The sequence below is a fragment of the Patagioenas fasciata genome, chromosome 8, assembly GCF_037038585.1.
Source record: "Patagioenas fasciata isolate bPatFas1 chromosome 8, bPatFas1.hap1, whole genome shotgun sequence".
NCBI classification, from domain to species: domain Eukaryota; kingdom Metazoa; phylum Chordata; class Aves; order Columbiformes; family Columbidae; genus Patagioenas; species Patagioenas fasciata.
In genome coordinates this window covers 21,604,144-21,628,283 of record NC_092527.1, presented here as the reverse complement: position 1 = coordinate 21,628,283, position 24,140 = coordinate 21,604,144, and the positions used below count along the sequence as shown (strand labels likewise).

Genomic DNA, 24,140 nt, shown 5'->3' with positions numbered 1-24,140 from the left:
AGAGATCAAGGAGTATTAGTGTTTATGAGGAGGATCAACAGGCAAGATGGCTTTAAATTAAGACAGTTGCAGGGTAAAAATCATAGCTAGATGTTTGGCTTGTTAGATCTTATAAGAGGAAGGATGAGTTGGGGTATGTTTCATCTAGAAATTTGTTTGGGAGTGAGGAGACAGATGAGGTTCGTGAGGTCCAGGGAGCGTATTGGCCCTCAAAAAATTTGAGATAAACTACTCAAATTAAATTGGACTGGAAACCATGAGCAGTTCTGTACTCAAGACAGTGACATTTAGGAATGTACAGTCCTGAACACACAGGAGTGAACATCCACTGGAGCATATTTCAGTTTTAGGGAGCAGCTCATACCTTAGATCCTCTTTTCCATCTGGATGTTTGTGCTTTTGGACAGAGATATTTAAAGATGGAGGCTTATGCATCATGTAGGAACTTGGGAACATAAAGACTGGCCAGTGGATTTTTGCCTAGGCTAGTGAATTTATGTGATACTTTTCCTGGACTCTTGTTATTCTAAAATAATGAGATATTGTTATAGGTGTCTTTTACCAGTGAAAACATACATTATATAATAAAAGACATTTGTGATGCGTTTTATGGAATGGAAGGTAATTGAAGATAATTGTATCTGGGCTAAAAGCTGACCAGACTAATCCAGCAGCAGAGGTTGAGAGGTTTGCACTGGAATCTGCCCATCTGGGTATGGGTCTCCCAGCTGGTGACTGTCATAGTCTGTTTCTCATTGTCAACTCAGTGTTTGTTGGTCTGATTCTGCCCAGACAAGGATGAATGCTCCAAAGACAATGGTGGTTGCCAGCACGAATGTATCAACACCTTTGGGAGTTACGTCTGCCAGTGCAGAAATGGCTTCGTGCTACATGAAAATGGCCATGACTGTAAAGAAGGTAAGGTGCCTGCTCCCTGCGCTCAGGAAAGACAAGCTACCTGGAATGCTGTTTGAGCCCAGACACCTCCTGCCCAGTGTTGGAACCATATTTATATGGTGTACCAGGCTGGAGCACCAGAAAAGCCCCAGTTAGTTGAAAAACTACCTAGGAAAAGGAAGAAGAGGGCTTGTTTTCAGCTGGATCCATTCCCCAGTCTGGCCCTCTGAACGGCCATGGGGACGGACAGGATGGGTGCAAGAAGCTGGACTAGCAAAAGGAGTGTTTGTGGGAAAATCTTATTGATCTAGTCACTGCTGCTTTAATTATTGGGTTGAGTCAGAAGAGAGCGGATAAGCTGATCTAACTGCTTGCTGCTGCCAAAAATACCCTTTTTCCTGCTCCTTCACCGCTGCTGTGTACGGTCTCTGGTCCTTGCCTGATCTCTGCATGAGTTGGTTCAGCTTTCCAAGTTGGCAAAACAACTCAAGGCTGAGATAGCATCAGAGTTAACATGGTGAAGGGGTTGTACACCATGTCACTGGAAACTGGGCAGACAAGAGGAGCAGGAGAATACATTTAGGAGTGAGGACTGAAGCCCAGGGGAATTAGATGGTCCTTTTCACCAGCTGCTGAGTTAGCTCAAAAAAGTTTAGGACAAACCCACCAGAACTATGCAGTAATACTAGAAGTTTTTGTTCAGTGACTGAAATCTTCCCTGTTTCTGCCCAGTTGAGGGTCTCAGTGAGCAGAGAGGAGCATGTAGAACATTACGTGGTTCCCATGTGAGACCTGCCTTGATGCCTCCATTCTTTTGATCTCTCTTTCTGTAGCTGGTTGTGAGCACAAGCTGAGTGGTGTGGAGGGAACAATGAGCAGTCCAAACTGGCCTGACAAGTACCCCAGCCGAAAAGAGTGCACCTGGGACATCTCTGCAACGCCTGGCCACCGAGTGAAAGTAGTGAGTAACCAGTGAGTGGGAGCATGAGAGGAGAAGTGGGCTGGATTGTGCGGGGCTGAACTGACTTTTCCCTGCCACTGTGCGAGTTGGCAGGTGGATCCCCATAGGTCCTGCGTGGGGTACTCAGAGGAAGGCATCCCAGGAGGCTGCCCCTGCCCTACAAAAGGGCAGAAGGATTCGGAGGCACATGAGGCGGGGGTGAGGCAGCTTGGAGGAGACTTCAGCAGATAACAACTATGGAGAGTTGCTGTCCTGCCCTTACCCTCCTTGTGAGCCACCCTGTTGGGTGGTGGCACCCCTCTGAGGTAAAAACATCAGGCCTGTTTTACAGCAGCCCCTGCACTGGATCCCTGTGCTCAGTGGCAACAGTACTGAAGAACTGCCCATTCAGTGTGCTAGGCAGGGTTCCCAGCAGGAGAGAGTGTGCGAGGTTTGCAGGTGAAAACTGTTGTCATGCACCCATGTGAGGCAGCAAAGCTAAGGCTACACAGCACATTCATATGAACTTCTGCACTTCACCAGTCTGAGAACACTCTTCTCTGAAAGCACACTATTCTTTTCTGGTTTGTGGGACAGGCATGCCATTTAACCTGTTTCTCATTTGGCATTTCATCCTTGTCTAAATTGCATACTCAGATCTACAAATGTCTGCCTTAATTCTCCTTATTCCTGCTGTAGACCTTCAATGAGTTTGAAATTGAACAGCACCAAGAATGTGCCTATGACCACTTGGAAATGTATGATGGACCCAACAGCAAGTCACCTGTCCTTGGCCGCTTCTGTGGCAGCAAGAAACCAGACCCTGTAGTGGCTTCTACCAACAAGATGTTCCTCAGGTTTTACTCCGATGCTTCTGTGCAAAGAAAAGGTTTCCTGGCAAAGCATAGCACAGGTAAGCTGGCTACCTGCCAATACCCCAGTGCTGTAAGATGTCATCAAACCTCACTGTGTTGTTTACCAGGCAAAATAAGACACACTTTTCTCCCAGATAAGCTTAGGCTGAATTTTAAGTGGTTGTAAATTGTGCTAGGCGGTTCTCAGACCATTATTGGCACCTTACCATAAATGCCAGCTTGCTTATCAGCTCAAGAGAATTCTTCATGTCAGAAATTCCTGCTCAGTTATTTTGTTTAAATCGGAGGTGTTTGATTGAGCAACACTCTGTTCTGTTCCTCATCAACACTCAGAAAATGAGGTGATACAGCTTAGCCTATGTATTGGCCCGCACAAAGAACAGGCTCGTATTGGTAGAAGCAGAGGTAGGCTGTGGACAAACACAGCAAGCTTGATCTTCCATCTGTGGAGCTGGCTGTGTTGTACCAAAGTTCACTTTTTTTAAATCCCTGCCACTGTAAACAGATGAAATGTGAGTTTCATCTCACGTGAGTGCATGAGAGACTGGAGAGGAAAAATTTTCCTGACTGGCTGCAGGGAAGCCCTGCACCAAAGCACACACATTTTGCACAAGCATGGGACTACCTTTTTGCAATGCATAGGCAGAAGAGGATTATTTTGGTCCCAAGTTTTTAATGTGCTTCAGCTTACTGTTGGTGAAGTAGTTAGAGTCATAATTTCAGCTGCAGGACAAGTGCAAAGAACATGTTAAGTCTTCCTTTTAAGCAATTGCTCTATAAAATAACACATTTTTTCGAAGCTTAATGTGGCAGGAACCCCATCCTGCCAGTGTGAACAAATGATCTCATTCTCTTCATGTTTTATACCAAAAGGACCAAGCTTCTTGCATTATGTAAGTCAATGGATTTTCATGGATGACTGCAGAATTCACTGATTAATTATCTTTCCTGTTGTACATACACTTTATGCTGGAGGTCTTCTCTCCCTACAGCTTGCCCAAAATTGGGATGGTGAGTCTTTGTTGTGAGGTAGAGCCTTTGATGAGCCTGTGTTTTATGCTCTTTTCTTCCTTCAGAGTGTGGTGGGCTCTTAAAGGCTGAAGTACGAACTAAGGATCTGTATTCCCACGCTCAGTTTGGGGACAACAACTACCCAGGTCAAGCAAACTGTGAATGGGTGATTGGAGCTGAAGATGGTTATGGGGTGGAACTGATCTTCCAGACATTTGAGATCGAGGAGGAGGCTGACTGCGGGTACGACTATATGGAGATCTATGATGGTTACGACAGCACTGCACCCCGCCTGGGACGCTTCTGTGGCTCAGGGGTAAGCCATGGCTGTGGGAATTTCATAGACAGAACTGGAGGGGGGCTGGTGACGAGAATGCCTTGTGGATCTGGGGTTGCTGCTTGTCCTGTTACTAGAGATCACAGCCGTTTTATCTGATGCACAGAGCTGGCCTGAAAACCTTGGTGACTGGCTTTCCTTGTTAGCCCAGGGCCATGTGCAGCAGCATGGGACTGCCACACTGCTGTGCCCCAGCCCTGCCACCAAAAGCATTGTGTAAATGTGGGAAACAGCTTCCAAAGGCCAGTTTCATCCTCAGTTACCTCCTGCCTGAAGCCAAGTGGCGTTGCAGCCATGCTATGGTGAGGGCAAAGGGTGGAGTGACTTGCAGAGCTGCTTGCTGACTCCAGGGTGGCATGCTGTCTTCTAAACCTTTATCTATGTCCCCATTAAGAGAAGCGACTCTGTTAGTGTGAGCAATAGTGGGTGGTATTTAAAACTAGAGATTCTATGTTTAATTTCTCCAGGACTTCAGCAAGGAAATGAGAAGGTTCTTATTGCATTTAAAGAAAGAGATCCAAGGAGTAGGTGTGTTGGAGCAGTCCTTGCAAATTATGGGAATGGACTAGAAAATAAACAAAGGCATAGCAGCTTGGTATGAAAAAGTTCAGGGCAGCAGGGTAGTAATTTACCTACCTGCACAGTGACAAATGGAAAATGGCTGGGAAACTGTTGGTCCTTCAGAGAAGCACGAAGAGGTTGTAGCAGGTCACAACAGTTGACAATACCCAGACTTATTGTGTAAGATACACAGCAAAGTTATTTTGCTTCTAACGAACCCTGGGATGGCCTCAACTGCCAAAGAGGGTCCAGTTTGGATAGTGTCACTTCCCAAAAAGATTAGCATGAATTAGAGAAAACTCAGAAGATTAGAACAAGAACATCCAGGGAGTCCCGTGAATATGACCTACAAAAAACAACTGGAGGAACTGGGATTGTAGAGTGGGCTGGCATCAGGCTTTGAACACAAAGGGCAAGCACACAGAGAGCTCAGGGAGTCAGAGCTGCCCAGGGAGGTACAGAGCGCTCAATGTTTGTGTTTCTTGGCCAGTCTGTGAGCTTAAACTCTGGCATCATAGTGCAGACAGTTATTTAGCCTGCAGACCTGACCACTCTGTGCTGTCTTCTTTACTTTTCTGCAGCCTCTGGAAGAAATCTACTCTGCAGGGGATTCCATCATGATTCGATTCCACACAGACGACACCATCAACAAGAAAGGCTTTCATGCCCGATACATAAGTACCAAATTTCAGGATGCGTTGCACATGAGAAAATAATTGCTCCTCACAGACATTTGCTTCTGACGATTGAGACATTTAACTGTGATTTTTGTCCTTTCTTTTTAAAGCTTCTGTGCACCTGGCCAAAAGCAGTGTACAGTATTTTCTGTAACTAAAACTAAATTCAATCTCAAAGGTTTGCCTCTGAAATTATTAGCATGACCCTTCCTTGTTAACATACCCAGGACCAAAAATTGTTCTCTAATCATACCTGCCAGGGCATAAACATTGTATTTTGCACAACTTGCTGTGGGGCTGAGCGAAGACAGCTTGAATTGAGAAAAGCTTTCATCTCTTGCATATCCTGTTTCTAGTTAACCTTTCCCAAGCATCCTGGTACACATGAGCTGCCAGAACACATTTTCTGGAGCAGATGATGCAGACAGCCACCTAGGAGGATTTTCTCAAAGGACCTCAGGAGCCACCCACTCTCCCCTGCCAGGCCAAAATACTCTGTCCAATAAGTGAACAACCAGATGGCTGAGACTCTGTCACTCCTTCTGTCACGTCTATTTATTGTCTTGGTTATTGCAGGTTGAAGCTGGTAGACAGGGGCACAGGGACAGTCTCTTCAGGGCTGCTAGCTACTTGGATCATGGTGAACTAGAAGGGCCCAGTGCCTGATTTGCAGTAATTATCATTGTATAGGTTGAATGGAAGTACTTTGTGGTGGCCAAGGGAAAGGTGGTGGCTGACGGAGAAGTGCTGTCATGGGATGCAAGGCTTGACTGTGTAATGGTGGGAAAGTTTAACAACTGGAGTGTTGCCAGCGTGCTCCTGTCACACCACCAGACAAGGCAGCTCAGAGAGGGCTATAGCAGCAGTCCAGACCTTATCTTAAATAAGCAGTCTCTCCCCCTCACTTCATACGTGTGTTTACTCAGCTTCTTTACGCTGCCTCCTTTCTTTAGTACTGCTTCCATGTGAGCCCTTCTTTTCTGCAGCTGAGCTGCTTTCCCCAGGGCTCCCCACTGGACCCTGGGAGTGCTCTGCAACATCAGCCAGCCAGAGCGTCTCACCGGAGGAGAGTCACGGTGTCCTTGAGGCAGAGGGACACAGGCCATACTACAGGTCATCTCTGGTGGTTTCTGGAAACCTGTCAAACATGTGTAAGCTCCAGGCATGGAACTAGGAACAGGAGAGCTCTGCTGGCTTCTGCTTTCTCCTTTTTCCTCGCTGGCCCATGGCCCAGTCTTCTAGCTTCATGGCAGGGGTGCAAGCGAGATGGTGACTTAAGCACTTTGAGCTTATAAGGCTCAGATATGCTCTGTGTTGCAGTTATTTATGTACATGGAAGCTACTGAGCCATGGGCTTGCAGAATTAACAGGTAGCTTGGCACTTCTTTGGGAAAAAGTAGGGAAAACGATGCTTTTTGGGGAACCACTGTAACTGTGCTGTTGATATGGGAAGAAAAAAAAAAGAGAGAGAGAAGAAAAAAGAAAAAAAGTCTTTATTCTGAATGATATTTCATTAAGGCACTCATGGGCAATTGTGATTAAAAGCTGAGGTATGTTAGCTTTAATGAAGTATTTATAATCCAATGATTACTATGTTTACAAAACCAATGTACTGTCAGGCTCCAGGATGACACCTGCTCTCTGGTGTATGACTGCGGAGAAGTGTGGGGCCACTGCCACTGTCAGGCACAAACGACATTCCTGGAGATGAGAGCATTTCCAGATGGATAGTAAGTAGACCCAGCCCTCTCCAGAAGTCCTTGAACAGAGTATGATCCAAGTATTGTGAATACTAGGAGAAGCAAATGCATGAAAATATTTTCTTGCTTAAAACAAGAAAAATAAAGTAATTTATACACACACACAAGATTATATGTATATAAAATGTGCATGTAGAAGACCAGTAGTAAAAGCCTTAATAAGTGTCGTGTGAACAATACTGTACCATTGACTTATAGCTTTATTGCAGGCTGTATAAAACCATGTTATTTCTGTTTTGTTTGGGTGGGTTTGTTGTCTGGGTTTTTTTTTTTTTAAGCTCTGTTTTGTTCCTTTTTCAAATCTTGTGGCCTTTTTATGGGTAAGGCCTCTGATCTCAAGCTGTTTTGACCATGCAGGTCTGGGAAAGCGATCTCTGCTAGATGGGGTCTGCATTTGTCCCTCTCGTCCTTGCCCCTGTTCAAGCAACATCACAGTGACTCAGGTCTGGAAATAAAAGCACGACGCTGATCCCTGTGAAACAGAAGGAAAGTTTCAGGTGGCAAGCAGCAGGTCAGATTTCCTGGCTCTCTCATGGGAACAATGACTCTGGAGAGAAGTGACTGTAGCAGCTTCCCATGTACTTTAACATCTCCGTTCCATTTCTGAACCCCAGACTGGTTCATTGCAGATGCTTGCAATATGGTTTGATGGATCTACTACACTTGTTAGCATTCATGAAGGTGTCTCTTGTGATAGTGTGCTCACAACTGTTGTACTGTGCATTTCAACCAACGATCTATGTAGAATATTTCTGCTGTACTGACTGGGCTTGACAGTCAATAATTCTAAATGTGTGAAGGTTTCTTAAGAAAAAAGAAAAAAATGTCAGACCCTCCAAGGTGTGTATATGTTGTCTGGTCTTTGTGTGATTTTTACATTTCACTAACTAAAATAAAGTTTTAAGAGGGGGAGGAGAGGAGGATGTGGGGGCAATCACAAATGTACCTGTGCCCATGAACGAGTCTCTCCTTTCATTAAAGGCTGTGGATTCAGTTGGACGTTCTGTTGTATGCATACATTTACCACTTCCTCAAGGGGAGGATTTCTTAATACATTCCTGGTTTTGCCAACTGCTGTGTATGTCTACTGCTAATACTAGGTGTGATATACTGTCTGCAGGAAACAGCTTTCCCTTGAGTCTTCAGCTTTGTCTTGGCTTTTGCAAGCAAGAGAGCATTATTGCAAGTGGGGCAAAGGAAGAAGCTGGTCAGCCAAAGGGCTACATCTCTGTGTTTCTTGTGCTGCACTCATGCTTTAGTGTGCTGAGATGCAGATCTGCAGTGAATAAACATTAAGGATGACACTGATGACACTTGACTGTGTAACGGTGACAAAGTTTAACAACTGGAGTGTTGCCAGCGTGCTCCTGTCACACCAGCAGGCAAGGCAGCTCGGAGAGGGCTATAGCAGCAGTCCAGACCTTATCTTAAATAAGCAGTCTCTCCCCATCACCTGGTGGAATTAGTCCACCAGTAGACTTTAAAAAAGGAGGCTCACTTACTACAGGGTACAGCCCTCAGCAGCAGGTCCTAAAGACTCTATGACATGAAACTCCTGTGCAAAGGACAGCAGGATGAGCATGAGGGAGATGTTCCTTACTGCCAAGTTCTTCAGTAGCTATGCAGCACCTAAAATGCCTTTTCATCTTCTTTCTGTCCATTGCTTGATGTCTACCCTGCTTGCTAGGGATTACATCTGTGTTCTTTCCCCAACACATACCTGGTTCATGTGTGTCTTCCACCCAGAACATTTCCTGTGGTGTATGTCACAGCCACTCAAGCCTTTGTGGTGACTGAATTTCCTCCTAGCTGCTCCCAAAGGCAAAGCAGCAATGGAGATAAGTAAGGAATAAGATGCCCCATGTAGCCTCCTGTACCAGAGTGTCATGGCACAGTCTAACCCTGTAATGAACCTGGAGGCTGACAGTCAAATCACCAAGCAGATACAATTTCCAAAATGAGGGCCAGGAGCCTTCAGTCACATAGAGAGTTACAATCCAAAGCAATGTTGAAATATTAGAAGTGATGCAGCCCAAATGAAGCTGGCGGGAAATGTGAGGTAAAATAGAAGGTAGAATATGAACTGGAGTCACAGTTGTTACAGAAACACAGAGACAATTGCAATTACAGCGAGGTAGGTACTTACTGTTTGCACAATCTCTCTGTTGTACACATAAATATCTTCTACAGGTTTATATCTTCCCTTCTGTTCAACTGTCACATTCCCTTAATGTCTGTTCCCATGCTGATTGCCTGCCACCAGTGCTGCGTGATATAGCTGGTCCTCAGTTTCTCTGCTTCTTTCTAGAAACAGGTCTTAATTTTCTAGAAAGCACTCCAGGACCATCTGGTCACCACATGTGAGATGCTGAAGGGAATATGGTTTATCTACCAGGAGATTCTTAATCTTCTGAAAACACGAGTACCCAATGGTGCAGGATACTTCAGACACAGAATGATGTCTCAGACCAGACAGTCTTGTTGGTCTCAGCATCAAGCCAGCAGAAATTCCTCCACTTTGTCCTGGTGTTTCCAGCGAACATTCTCTGGCAGACAAGGTGTGAGCAAAAGCAATATTACCCTCAGGCATGTTAAACATGCTCTTGGAGCCAGGAGAGGTTTTATTTGCTGCAGGGCTGGCAGAGAAGAAGCCAGAGCCAGTGCTCTGCAGCCCAGTTTTCCAGGCTCATGCCAGACCCTGCCCCTGGCAGGGACCTAGCTCTGGTAGGTGTGCTGGGACCCAGCCAGGTTGTCTGAGTCAGCCCCAGAAAAATGCCATCATCTCTTCCTCTTTGCAGGTCCGCAGTTCAGTTTTTAGCAGGAAGAGAAACTTGTCCTAAAAGAAACACTGACCGTGGCACCGGGCGGTCTGCTGTGAACGTGTGCAGGAATTTCTTGGGGAGAAGAGCGAAATGGTGAGTGGGAGTCATCCTGTAGAGTCCACTGGGTTTTGTTTGGATGGAAGTAGTGGGGGTAGATCAGGGTACAGGAGAGGTGAGGCCATGGGACCAAATAGCTGTTGGATGAAAAATTCCTTGTGAGTGTTTAACCCTCCACTTCTCTGCACTGTCCACATTGGTCAGGCTGGCCTCTTCGTTAGCTCTGCATTTCTGTGTGGTGTAGGCAGCAGTTTCAGACCCTGCTTGGATTTTAGCATCTACCCAAGGTTTTCTGTCCTGGAGATATCACCTGGTCTTGGGGTGGTTGGAGCAAAGAGGAGGCTTGTGCTCTGGATCATGCAGTGAACCCTTCTTGAGAAGATTTCCTGTCCTGGGAGATGGGACCTGCTGAAACTGCTCATTTAGAAACAGTCAGGTGAAGGTGGTTGGGAGCAAAACCTCTTTCCTCTCAGCAGCTAGCTGGCTCTGAGACTAAAGCAACATTTCCTCAGAAATTTAACAATGAGATATTTTCAGTGAATACTCATGGAATTATGTTCTCAAAGCATCTTTGATTGACAGCAGAGCTAGAGGAGTGCAGCACAAAGTTCTTGTTAATGGCATACAAACAGAAACAGATCAGTGCTTTTGGTCTCTCTAACTTCGACTGGTGTTCTTTCAGTTCCCCATATCTGTCCCCTTGGGATCTCCCTTTGTCTTTCTTTTCCACAGCCCTGCCCAGTGATTGGCATGTAGCCTGTTCCAACTCCACCCAGGAGGTGGCCAGGCATTACCCCTGGAGCTGTATAGGGTCCAGAAGAGGAGATGGTCCATGGCTGTGAACAAGCACAGTTTGAGTGAGAATAGCTAGGGAAAAGAGAATATTATCCATATGCTGGAGAGTTGATGCTGAGAGGTGGAAGCATCTGTGATAAATACAGTAAGTTAATCCAGAGCATCTGATTGCTGGATGTGTGTGTTAAGTGCATTCATCCATCTCCCCTCTGCTCCCTTCAGTGGGAACCTCTCTGTACAGAGCTGCAGGTACCCAGTGAGGCTGATTTTGGTTAGGGAGGAGGCCTGTCCCCTTGTGGTCTCTCCATCAATTTTGAGGACTGTAGGCTGCTATGAGTTACTGAGTGGCAAAAAGGGAGAGGTTGCAGCAGTTATTTTTACCTCAGATGCAGTATAAGGCTTTCTCACTCAAGGTGTGCTTGGCAGACAGTAGCTGCTGTAGTTAATGCTGCTGGGAAATCTACCTGACTTACATCAGGGTCACTGATGGTCAGAGCCCTATGAACATCACTGTGGAGTAGTCAGGACAATCTATGAGCAAAAACAAGGACAGTGCAGGCATAGAAAGATTTCACAGTACTGAATTACATTCATTTTACATTTCAAAATTTGAGAGCAGTGGTCAGAAGTTTTAGTCAGGAGAATTAGAAGTGTCCTCTTATTTCTTTTTTTGAACTAAGTAAATTGGAAGTCAATAGTAATTTTCACAAAAGGACAGCCTTGCCCCTTCTGACATGGCTAACATGCAAACCTGTATACTGATCCATTTTTGCAAGTGATTTGAGACCATGGCTTCAAACCATTGCACAATTGAGAGAAAAAAGCCTGTTTCTCAGTGACTTGCTAGGATTTTCTGTATTTTCTTGCTAGCAGGTTAGACATTTCCGTTTCCAAATACAACGGTCTTAGTAAGATACCATGAATCCTTCATTTTGTAAGTAAACACAGCTCAGAGGAGAGCACAAATACTCAGTGGCCTGCAAGTCACCTGTTAGAGATTTATAGTGCAGAACTGGTCTTTAAATAAGTGCTTACTTCATACAGTCTGTCTGTTAGTGTCCCACCTTAAGAAACTAAGTATTTAACATTAGTCTGGAACTGTGATTGAATAAGATAGAAAAAACATTTCTACTCAAATCAAGGCCTACCATTGAGGTTATGACCTATTGCTAGCTGGCAACTTAAATTTTTAAATAGTTGCACACACAAATATAGCTTCACAAATAACTTGAGCATAGAGAGGTGACCATATGTAAATGCACTCTTTATGTGACTCCTGTTCAGACTTTCATTTAACCTGCATGCATAGTCCTCGAAATAATTGTGAAGTCCATTAAGTGCACTGTCTTTAACGATGAGGAAGCAAATAAAATTAAATGTATAGCTTCAGAGAAGAGGCAAATATGAAAATCCAAGCTCAGACTTTAACAGGTCACCTGTTCACAAAAGTATGTATCAGTGAGGAAGTTCAAGGATGCTACAGTAGAAAATTTGGGTGATAAATGTTTCTGCTATATTTCATTCCTAGCTGGCAACCTGGGTGCCACAATACCCGCACCTCTGAAGTGTTTGAAAGAGATCCTTTCCACTCGGCGACTGATTGATAGCTGTGTCTGCATGCTCAGAGGCATTTCCCAACATCTCTGGTCCCCTAAGCTAAGCTGTTCAAAGGTTACACTTCCAGTACAATGTCCAGAACTTGTGTATAAAGGCCACACTTCTAAATAAACCTCCAGCTGGAGTCTGTAATGAGAGGATGAATTCTGGATATTTCAATAACTCATCCCCTCTTTGACTTTGCTGTGGATTTATGATCCTCAACACCCAGTGATGTGTCTGCTCCTAGGCTGCAGAACTTAGACTGAGCCCAGGTTTCTTGTAGCTTGCTTTCATTCTGAGCCTTCCTTCTCCATAACCTGCATCATCCAGACTTTTATTGGTTTCACTGCATTCATCTTCCATTCTGAAGTGACCAGGCCCCACTCAGTGCATGGCAGCAGAACTTCCTGCAGTCAGAAAAAGGACAGCTTTCTGCCAGCTCCCTCTCTGCTGGCTTTTGTAGATGCAGAGCCAAGCTCCTTTTCAGCCTTTCAGAGAACCAGAATTTCAGTTCTAAGGGAGACATTAGCGGCTTTGCTTTCATTCCAGTTCACTTAATTCTTACAAGTTTCTGGGACCAGCTGGATTTCAGAAATAACACTCAACCTAAGGGTCTTAAAAGGGCAGTATCGTATAGATGTGTGTTCTACTCGCTCTTGGAGTACAAGAGAGGAAAGGCTCCTGCACTGCTTGTCCTGATAACCCCCCTCTGAAGCTCAGCCTCTAAGCGGTGCTGTTTCAAACACTGTCCCTAGCACCCAACGCTGCCCCTAGCACCCATCCCTGCAGGGAGCAGGGATCCAGTGTTACTTCCAGCAGCAGAGCTGCCCCAGGAAGAGAGGTTAAGAGCAGCTTTCAACTGTCTCCATGCCTCTTTCTGCTTTCCTCCCAGATGGCAGTCTCTATATCCCAGCAGACATACGGCACATCTAGCAAAGACTCTCCTGAATACATTCCTTTCTATGTGCAGAAACAGTTTAGTTAGGAAGGACTCAATGTGTTTCTATAATTTTCAGCTGCCCTTGAATCAACAGGAGCAGGCACATGTGATTAGTTTGGGGCTCAAAGGCTGCAGGTGCACATCTTTGCTATTTTACAAGCTGCCACTGTACTTCAGTTCTCAAGCCATAGTGGGGTTAAACAGCCTTACCCTTTCTCACTGGGGAGCTGTCAGGGTAAATGCATTAAATGATAAGGCCCTGACTACTGAGAGGTGTAAACAATTCAGGCAAAGCAGTTCGTGTTACATCATATCAGTTTCTTCAGTAGCATGGGATGGGTTTTGTTTTCTCTGGTGTTTCTCCCTGTTCAGCTCAAATGATTAAGTCCTCACACCATCATTTCCGGTCCCTTCAGAAGTAGCTCTCCCCATTCCCACACCTGGCCAGGGACATCTCCCAAATGCTAATACTCAGTTCTGATTTTCTTCATTTTTTTAAATCTCTCTGCAGGAGACAACATCTTTCTCACCATTTTACAACACAACTGTAAATTCAGTAAGTACACTGTGGAGGATGAAGATCAACTGGCTGCTCACTGTCATGTTACCCATAGGAGCTGGGGGGTGTGACTGGAAAAGCAATTGCTGCTTCTATGGCTGGGTGCTGATGGGGATCTTCTCTGACAGGCTGTCCTAACGCTGCTGATGTTACCTTGTAGCAACAAGGACAGGTAAGATGGCTAAAGTAGTCAGATCCCCACATTTGTGCCTGTTTTCATATTTATTTAGCAATGAGCAAATCCAACAAGAGGTGAGTTTGCTAAGCCTGTAATGCAGATGAATTTTCCTCCTGCTCCTTACACCAAAAGGAATGTGAATGTCATTTCAGATTTAATTTCTGTTATTTTCTGGTTCTAGACTTCTGCACATATATCTGGAAGCAAAACTATCCAGGCAGATCATTTTTCTGGGGTAAGAGTTTGTTTCATTATTTAATCTGTTTGTTTATATGGAATGTTTTCCCTCTGAAATAAAATCTCTGTTTCCCGTGTCCATCTCAGTGTGCAGTACAGCTGGGTCAGACACCACTGGTTTTGATCCAGGGCTGCAGTTTTGTTCCTCACATTGGCTTTTCTTGCTTTTGTATAGTAGCCTCTTGCTCAGCTTCTAAGCACAGTTAAAGGATCACACTGCAACGCACTTGACTTTATTGTCTCTCTTTGTGAGGTAGTATGAACCCTGGGTGGTTGGAGTAGCCACAGGGATACCCAGCTTCCTGGCCTTGGTCCTTGCAATCATCTTGGCAGTGGTCTGTGTTCTCCAGAGGAAGAACTACAGCTGGAATCAGGTGACTACCTCCCATCTCCTGGGTTCCTAGCCACTTCCAAACCTAGATTTCCACATCAGAAACTTGATTCAACACCCTCTGAAGTTCTTGGGAAGTTCAGCATCACATCCCTAGCAACTCAGTCTGTCTGTACTCTGTCTCTCAAAGGCTGGACCTCAACTTAGGAGTTGCAGGTTCATAAAAGAGAAATTCATATGAAAATACTGAAGGGTCATCTCCAAGTGATCTGTTAACTAGCAGAGAATTAGAAAAAAAATTATCACTACTGTTCTTCAGGGGATTTCTCTGTCATTTTCCACAGGAAATCATTCATTTAGGGATTCTCTCACTCCAAAATGGTGTTACTTAGCTCCTGAAATGCTCCAAGGTGTTTCATAATATGTATATCTTGGTCACCTTTTTTTCCTGTGTTCCAGCCCATGGAGTGGGGGAGTCTTTGTACCTTGCCTCCTTCCTCACTGCTGGAGTAGAGTCAAGGGTTTCTGTAGGTACGTCCTTCCTCTGGGGCAAAAAAAGCACCCACATCACCAGAGAGGTAGTCAACCTGCCCATGGAGGAAGAAAGCCATGAAGCACTCTCGCAGCCCAACATTAACAATTCTACCTAGAAGGTCCCTTTTCTTCCCCTGCCACTTTGCTGATGTTTTTAACCAGCTTCTAGTACTTCGATGGATCTTTGTTTCCTTACTGCAGAAAGAAAGGTGTAACAGTTCTACGGGAGATGATTTCGCTGTAGTTGTTGTTGGTTAACATAATTTTTTTTTTTTTTAATTTTTAAATTTTCTTTTTCCTCAGTGTAAATGTGAAAGTCAGGGTTTTCTTCTGTATGTAAAGACCAGACAGATTTTGGATGTTCTAGTAAAGGTAACATTCAGGCATTGAGGTTTCACCTCTGCAAGATCATTCTCATGAGCAAGCGTCAAGTGGAGCCTGAAATTGTTCCAAATGAGTGTTTTGGTATCTAGCTTAGAATATGTTGGATATTATCACCAGTATTATTCCTTGTGTAGTTATTTATCCCCTGAGTGTGTCCCAAGTCCTGGAGCTGTTTAGTAATAGAATATTTTATCACTACCCTGTGCTTCTTATGCAGTTGTTTGTGAATTGTAGCTGGATGATGTTTGTCACTGTTTTGTTCATTGCTTCAGACCAATCAACATTGCGATGGGCAGGAAGAACATGAATACGAATCATCCCCTCCCAGACCTCCAGATGTAAGTCATCTTTTAAGTGATTCTCAACACAGCACACAGGCTGCTGAGTTCCTGAGTGCAGAACTGGCTTTAAGGGTAGCTCTGTAGACTAATAGAGAGCTCATGGTAAGCCCTCTACCCATGCTTGCCTGAGACGCCTACATGACTGCTGTTTCTGGTTGCATGTCTGTCCATTTGATGCGATGCCATATGAGAGGCCAGCAGTGATTTGCCATTGTTTTAGAGTACACAGGCATTAGAGCTGTGTTTTGCATAGGCAAAAATGAGGTGAGAAGAAGGGATGAACCTGAGATGTGAGCAAATATGACATTTTCTTCAAAGTACTGCTGAATTTTTCCAAAGAGATGCAGAAATTCTTGCATACTGTATTCTCTGCAGTACTTACAAGATCTACGAGTACCTTGTGACAACCATTACAGAAATTATATTTTGCCTCTAGGACTTTTATATGACCATGATGCGGGGGACAACAGATATCTATATAAATGAAGCTCAAGACAAACACCACAAACCAGACATTCAAACACAAGCAAAGCCCATGAGGACAAAGCAGCCCAGAAAAGAGCCATCTGTGGTGGAATCAATTTATGAAAACCATTCGCCTTATCACTGAAAGAGAAGCACCAAATAGTAGCCGGGACCAGAAATAACAGGCACAATCCTTTTCCTGGACACCAGGGGTCACACGGTTGCAACTTATGAACAAGAAAGTTTTCTCTTTGTGCATATATGAAATTCTACAGAGGACAGGACAAAGAGACTTTGGATGGGGAAAAACTTGTTTGCACTGATGCCTCTGAGATGCAGAAATGAAATGAGATTCCCCAGGAGTACCCAGTCTCTCTGGGAGAGATGATTTTGCTGTCCTCCTAAATTTAAGTTAATTCTTTTTAATAAATCTTTGCACTGATCCTGATAGCAGAAAAGAGCAGCCAGAGAGTTGGTTGGAGTTCCCATCACTCAGGTGCCCAAGCATCTCGCAGCAGCCTGCAAAGACAGGGGTGCACTCATATTTTCATTTGGCAGGAGGACTCCAGACCATAAATGAGATGAAGTGATATGGACAAGAAAACTGGAAGGAGAATGCAACTCCAACTGCAGAACTTAGCCCCTGTGATGGCAACTTCCCTTCATTCTCAACAGTTCCTTTTCTGCAATGCCATCTCACACTGTTCTTCCCTCTGTACCTTGGCATTTCAGCTGGGAGGTGAGGTGGGAGTGTGATTCAGGCAGGAGACACTGTCCAGAGAAACAACCTCCTCAGCAGTCCCATCTTGATTCATGTGGGGGGTGCTGAACAGCTGCAGTGACAGGTGGTGCAGTGCTGGCAAATGCCTCAGGGAGAGCAGAAGGCCTGGAGGAGGTGGTGGGAGGAGAAAAGAGAGAAGCCATAGGGAAGATGCTCCCAGCTTGTGGAAATGCTGGGCCAGAGAGTGCCTGAGAAATGAGAGGAGCCCCTAGGAGCAGCCAGAGGTCACATCAAAGGGATGAAGGCAGCCGGAACTTCAGCCTCTGAACTGTGGGGAGAAGCATTCTCCTCCAGGAGGGATGCTGCAGTCATCCTTTGTCTGGCTGTGGGCAGAGGATTGGCAGCCCCAAGAACAGCAGACAGAGCTGCTGACAGCCTCCAGGCTATGGGACCCCCTTCCCCTCCCACACCATGAGCCTTCCTGATGGGTGCTGTGCTGCAGCTGGCCGCAGGCTCCTTGAAGGCAGCAGCAGTGGGTCCAGTGGCTGAAGCAGGAAGGACCGTGGCCCCTGGAGAGACAGCCCTTCCCACAGGGCTCTGACCACAGGCACTGCAGACCTAGTCTGCAGTGGAGCAGCAGATGAGGGTGCTGCCCCAACCCCAAGAAAATAACAGCTCAAATCCTCATCAGCAGATTTATCTTTATTGGGTCATTAATGTACACACAAGTAGTGCTACCTGTCTACAAAGCATGCTGCTCCTGGTGGGACATGTGCTGCAGGAGAAGCAGGTTGTGGGCAGCCACGGGAGCCGAGTTTGTGAGAAAATCAGCTGTTTGATGCAGCCGCTGTGCTCAGTGAGCCCATGGACAGAGTGTCAGTGCGACAGGCTGCACTGTCACCCAGAGCCTCCCCGCGATGTGGCTGAGCAGTTCTGGGGGGCTTTGAAATGTGTCTAGTCTGTGCAGGTATCTGTCTTTGGGCTGTCTTCTTGGGGGCCTTGGATAGGTGGGCCAATGCTTTTGGTCTTGGTTTTAGTAAGGGGGATGTAAAGGAGCAGCCAGGCTCAGGACACTGTGGAGAGAGGTTTTGTGCTTTTCAGCGGGGGAAGGCACAGAGCTGGAAGGCAGGAGGTATGTTGAATGTCCCACTTAGTATCGGGGTTATATCAAGCTCCTGGGGGTCAACAACAGGCTTCAAGGTAAAGTTCTGCAAGATGGTAGTCGTGACTAAGAATATCTCTATGCGTGCCAGGCCCTCTCCAGGGCATATTCACTTTCCTGGAAGTGAAAACAGCAAACAGGGCTCAACAGGTGTTGCCGAATAGACCAGAGTCTGTACTAAGCAGATGAGTAGGGCAGCTTTATTTCCCAGATACAGCTGCAGCAGTGAGATGACTATCAGAATTACTAAGGACATTTGCAAGAGAAGAGTTTGTTGAAGAAAGACACTTGGCAGTTTAGTTGGGTGTGTGGATGAAGAACAAGAGTAGAAGAAGTGTTAAATGTGGAGAGGGCATCACAGGAGGCAATATGAGAGAAAGCAAGGTGACATAAAGCATGGTAGAGAAAGAGTGTTGGGGCTATTGGTAGGTACATGGTTACATGTAGCCTGAAAGGTACTTAACAGGTACTGTGGAAAAGTGGAGCAGAAAAACAGGTTGGTTAAGGATGACTTTGGTAGTTGTATAGGAAGGTGACAGATATTTTAGAACGTGTTAGTGGGTCCTATTCACATAATTACATTGGCAGCTCCTAGTAGGTTTGAGAAGCCATCAGGCCCAAAGGAGGTGTGAGATGCACCTGTGGAAGGGAGCAGCAGGGAGCAGTTATCTAGAGAGCAGTGATTCCCAAGGAAGCAATAGTGGGACCACACTTGGAAGAAGGAGTGTGTGTTATAGGGAAAGGGAGGGTGGTGCCAAGAGGAGGAGGACGACAAAGAGAGGAAGAGAGACAAAACCTCTGCTTTACCTGCTGAGAAGGGCATAAAGAATTCGCTCTTCCTAAAGGTGCCATTCTCATTCAAGAAATGTCCAGGATTGAACTCAGTTGGGTTTGGAAACTCTTTGCTGTCATGGAGGACAGAAGTGAGGCTGGGAAAGACTGTGGTGCCCTGAGGTAGAACAAGGAGAAGAGCAGAACATGAAGGGAAGGTGAGTTAGATCACTTCATCTGATGCTTGCCAAGTTTAGACTGAGCTTCCCAGCACAGCCCTGCCAGTGCCTGTGGTTTCCCTTTGGGCACTCTTACTTCAGGGAGGCAGCTTTAGGGAGACCCTGCGAGATGTCACAGCAGGGACAGTTGTTGGCTGCTCTTCCTCAGTGCTCCCTCTCCCTTTCAGACCATTTATCCTCACATTGCTCTTGGTCATCTGGGGGACACCTCACCTAATTCTTCCTCTTTTTTCATGTTTCGCAATAATGAACTTGCAGATGCACCATGTTCCTTCCTTTCTGTGAGCTCCAAAAATCAAAAGAAAGGTTGTGGAACCAAAGCAATTTTCCCCTCTCCTGACAATTTTTTCCTGTGACAATCCTCTCCCTTCCCTCTTCCTGACTAGCCATTGATGGGGAGGTGGGATAAATAATCCAGCAGTGATGGCACAAGAGCCCTCTGCTGGAAGCTGAGCAGTTCCCTGTATCCCGCCTTTTCATTTTACTCAGACAGATGAAAATCAAAATGCCAACAACTGTTGTGTTGCTGCTCCCCATCGTCAACCAGAAGAGCAATGAGCATTGCTGCAGTGGGCCAGGCCAGGCCATAGGTTGCTTATCAGTGGCCAGCAGTGACTGCCTCAAGACGTGTGTGCTGGCTTTTGTGTGACGAGTCATTGTTTTGGTTTTTTTTTTTTTGGTGAACCCACAGTGTTTCTGCAGACAGGTAAAGCTGCAGAGCAAGTGAGCAAAGGCATCGTGTGAAGCTACTGTTGCAGTCTTGGCCCATGGTGTGGCAACAAGGGATTGTGAGTTACAGGAGCATGAGGTCAGGCCACAGCATTTCTAGCTTCTGGCTGGTAACTGACAGCCTAAGAGCAAATGTGGTGCCACCTTGTTGTTGAACTTGAGCGAGCTTGCCCACTAGCCTTGGGAATGACATACTCTCTGAAGTGGGTGTCTTTGGTCACAGTGTGAGGGAGACTCAAGGGGAGGAGGGTGATGAAGCGCTGGATTTCATGGAGCACTGCATCTGTATAGGGCATCTGGGACCGGTCAGCCACACAAGGTCTTCATGATCGTCCTACTACCTGGTCAATCTCTTCTTGAACTTTCTCTGTTATGAGAGGCATAAACCATAAAATGGATAAATAAAACCTACCTAAAGAGGTTTCCTTAAGCTGTCCACAAATTGCAGATCACAGAAGACAGAAGCATTGATGTTGCTCTTGGTGTTGACTAGAACACAGCTCCACTGTGGCCCATGCAAAGAATTTCCTCCTAGTGACTTGGCTAAATAATAGGAGTACTGGGAGATTAAGATGTGGACACAGTCAAGTCCCTGGCTGTGAGGGGAGTGCAGCTGATGGTGACACCAGTGAAGCTGAGGGATCTCTGATGGCCACCCAGGGGAATGAATGTGCAAGGACTTTGCCCATTTGGGTAAAATATGAGAGAAAGAGGAGAAAAGTTGGGAGAAGGATGTGGTGTTAGACACATGCCCAGCCCAGGAGAATAGCTAGAGAGGAAGAGGTCACAGACTGGTACCTTGTATCTTCGGGTATTTAAGAAGAAGCAGAAGCCCATATCTTATGGTGGTGCTAGTTCTCTCAGATCCGGCAATGAACAAGTCAAAGGTGCTGGTTATCAGGTTCTCCATGTGGAAACTGGAGTTGGGATTCTTTTTCTCCTAGGGAAAAGGCTGGGCTGTTTCTCTGGCTGAACTGCTAAAAGTGACCCTTACTTCTGTCATTCCAGGCCTTCTTTTTCACCTAGAGCTATTGCATTTCTCTGCTAAGGTGCAGCAGTGATCTGGGACATCGCAATGTTGTCTTCGTGCAGTAAGCTCAACCCCAGAGCAACCCTCTTTCAAGCTGTGCACTGCACTAGCTGCCTGTTTGCCCTTGCTGTGCCAGCTGCTTTCCACTGAAAGAACTGCAAGGCCAGAATGCAAAGGTCCCTGCGTTTTGGTGAGATCAGGTAAAGGTCTTGCTGTCCAAGCAGCTGCAAGTAGTGGCTAGTGAGCATGCAGACCCAGAGCTACAAGCTCTAGCATAGGCAATATCTGGGGTATTGTTGGTGTCCTCCCATGGCACAGCCCACCTGCCTGGGAAGGGGTCATCCCAATGTCTGTGTGACTTAGGAGAGAGAAGTGGCTCAGCCTGGGTGTGTTTGGGAATGAGCTGGGGCTGTAAGCTGTAAGCTGTAACCTCGTGGATCCTCTCTTCAATGCTCCTCTATCCCATTCCGAAGTTGTGCAGAGTGCTGAGACCAAACCGCCGAACTTGTAACCAGCTGTCATTGCTGCTGAAGATAATCCCTGCAGAGGAAGAAGGAGGAGGGAAGACCTGGCTTGGGTGTGCTGGGAATGAGGTGAACGGAGGCTCACAGTGAAGCCTGTGCCTGAGAGAGCACGTACATAGTAGTGTCATAGAGTACTATGGTTTAGAGGCAATCTCTGGAGGTCCTGTAGTCCAATTGCCTGCTTTTGTTCTTCTCCACCACATACCCGACCTCGTTGTGAACAATTAATCACCCATATCTGCACATAATTTCCCTTGCTGTAGCTGGTGGCTGTTGCCACTTGCCCTTTCACTGTCCATCACTGAGATCAATTCAGCTCTACAGCATGTTTCAAAAAGATGGATCCAATTTCAAAGCAGTACATTTCATGCTGGCAACATTTTGCAGTTACACAAACATTTACAAATGGTTTGAGTTATCATGCAGCAATCATTTGAAACTACACCTCACCCTTTCCAGTGATAAAAGTGTCATTCCTGGGCAGTTCGAGATTGCAGAGATATAGTCATTTCAGATTGGGTCCATCTTTTGGAAACACTGTGTATACTGCTTTGAAATCTTTTTGAAACACCCCGTACTTATCCACTACCCTGTTTGGGTGGTGGAAGCCAGCAATGACAGCCCACTCTGCCTTCCCTTCTCCAGGTAGGGCCCACCCACTCCCTGCAGTCTTCCCTCATGCATGGTACACTCCAGCTCTAATCTGCCAAACACATCCTCAAGCCTTCCCTTCTCCTCAGAAAGAGCTCGGTCAGCAAACATACCTAATCCATTGTTAGCCCTTTCTCCTATTGCCATATGTCCTCTGGCAGCAAACTCATCTGCACGATCAATCAAGGCTTCTTTCACCAGGTCAGATCTGTGCAGCACCACCACTGGGTCAGAGCCCAGGTGCACTGTGAACACTGGTCCATACTCTTCACTGAGCTGTCAAAATGCAAGGGAGAACATGGAGCAGATAGGGAGGAGGATTTGAAAAATGGCCTTGCTGCTGCATCCCACTGCTGGCAGTTGCAGCCTCACAAACCAGCAATGTCGAGATTTGATTCTTTCGTGATAAATGTGGGTGTGGAGAAGGTTCTCAGCTGTCAGGCCCTGAATAACAATGGCAACAGCAGTGAGGGGGAGCAGCTGAGATCCCCATGACTTTTCTGCTCCTCTGGGATTGCCACACATCAAGTTATGGCCACAGCTTGTCCCCATACACAGGTTCCATGCATTTCTCACCCACAGATGAAAGAGTGAAGAAGAAAGTGGCCTTACCTTTTGGAGGGTTTTGGCCAAGTTCTTTGGTTTCACGTGCAGCACATTACCTAGGATGGGAAGGGGAGCTGGTCCTGGAGGCATCTTCCCCTTTCCAGACCTCCATCTCCATGATGCGAAGGAGAGCAGGCAAGCAATGCAAACCAGGAGGACAACAGTGGCTACTCCCAGGAGCATGCTTTGCTTCTGGAGCTCAGGAGGGAGGGTCTCTGTCTGCTGGAGCCCAAGTGTATATACCAAAGAACTGTGTTAGCTCAACAGCAGGTTTTGGATCATGTGGCTGAGTTAGTCATTGTTACTAGTCAATCATTTGTTAGACTGACCTGTGTTATGAAACTAGGACTTCTCTTGGTGTTAGTTGGTCATTGAAGACATGCCTTATCTCAAACACCTGCAGAGGCCGATAGAGGTAAAGAAATGTATAATGTGCTCATAAAACTTGTTCTGTTTCACCTAGAGTCCATTGTTAAAGAGATCATACTAGGGACAGAAATTCACTGTCATGAGAGCATCTTTCAAGTATTTCAGTGCCATTTGATTTTCTGGTCTTTGGTATTGATTGTACAAGAGGAAAGCATAAAATATCAATCTAGCAAGAGCAGAAAGGTCTCCAGACATCACAATGGATAAGAAAGTAGTTGCTGGGAGGGATAAGATAAAGACATAAGAGAAGGGGACTAGACCTTGGGACTCTGACCTCTTCAAGGTCTCCTAAAGGAGAGAAAGAGTGAGAGAAGCAGGTATTGAAGAGGGAAATCAAGAACTTGGGAGGGTCTCTGAAGAATGGCTTCCCAAGCTGAGACAGAGCTGCACTTGTAGAGAGGCTGGGTCTAGGTTAGTAGAACCTGACAACTAGTCCTTGCACTTGCAATGACCAAAGAAGCCCACCCAACCTACTGCTAGAGGCTGGCATGTACATGTTCCTGTTTTGTTGATGTCTGAGTCCCACATGATAAATGGTTCTTCTGGAAGGGCCAGAGGTGCTCTGGGACGCTGCAGAGCATGTCTGATGTTGCGAGGTCTTTAAAAGGGGCTGGAGGCTTCCTGCCCAGAATTACTCCAAGGGCTGTGTACATGCAAGGTCCCAACAGCAGTGGCAATGGCAGGTAGAAAGGACCCTCAGGGCTGTGGCGCTGCCTATGTTCAGCTTGCTCACCCTGGCCATATCTCTCTGTCTCACTTTCACAGGCAGACAGATCTCATCCAGCTGAGCAGAAGATGCTGCAAGGGTAGGGAACTAGTGAGGGGCCTGGGTGAACTAGGTACTTAGCTGGCATGTTCTTGGTTTGCTGTGCAGCAGCGTGTTAATGCAAATTTCCCTTTTGCTCAGAGGTGTTAGTGAAGTCCTCCAACCCTTGCAAGGGTTTCTGCAGCTTCTCTATGAGTTTTTAAGTGATCCTT

At 46.0% G+C, this 24,140-nt stretch overlaps 1 protein-coding gene and 1 pseudogene across 7 annotated transcripts in view; one reads left to right on the top strand and one right to left on the bottom strand.

The window, feature by feature from the left end:
- Nucleotides 1-7,897, top strand: part of TLL2 (tolloid like 2) — a 91,392-nt gene extending 83,495 nt beyond the window's left edge. For 6 of the 7 annotated variants that reach the window (XM_071811877.1, XM_071811878.1, XM_071811874.1 and 3 more), the window contains 5 exons: nucleotides 793-918; nucleotides 1,731-1,858; nucleotides 2,537-2,750; nucleotides 3,789-4,039; nucleotides 5,203-7,897. In XM_071811877.1, the coding sequence (XP_071667978.1) occupies nucleotides 793-918; nucleotides 1,731-1,858; nucleotides 2,537-2,750; nucleotides 3,789-4,039; nucleotides 5,203-5,337 (854 nt within the window). In that variant the 3' untranslated portion in view covers nucleotides 5,338-7,897. The remainder of the gene's footprint in view (nucleotides 1-792; nucleotides 919-1,730; nucleotides 1,859-2,536; nucleotides 2,751-3,788; nucleotides 4,040-5,202) is intronic. The other variant, XR_011740288.1, reaches the window with a different exon arrangement.
- A 9,819-nt stretch (nucleotides 7,898-17,716) lies between these two features.
- LOC136104458 (cytochrome P450 2C19-like) lies at nucleotides 17,717-22,961 on the bottom strand (annotated as a pseudogene).
- Between the last annotated feature and the right edge of the window lie 1,179 nt (nucleotides 22,962-24,140).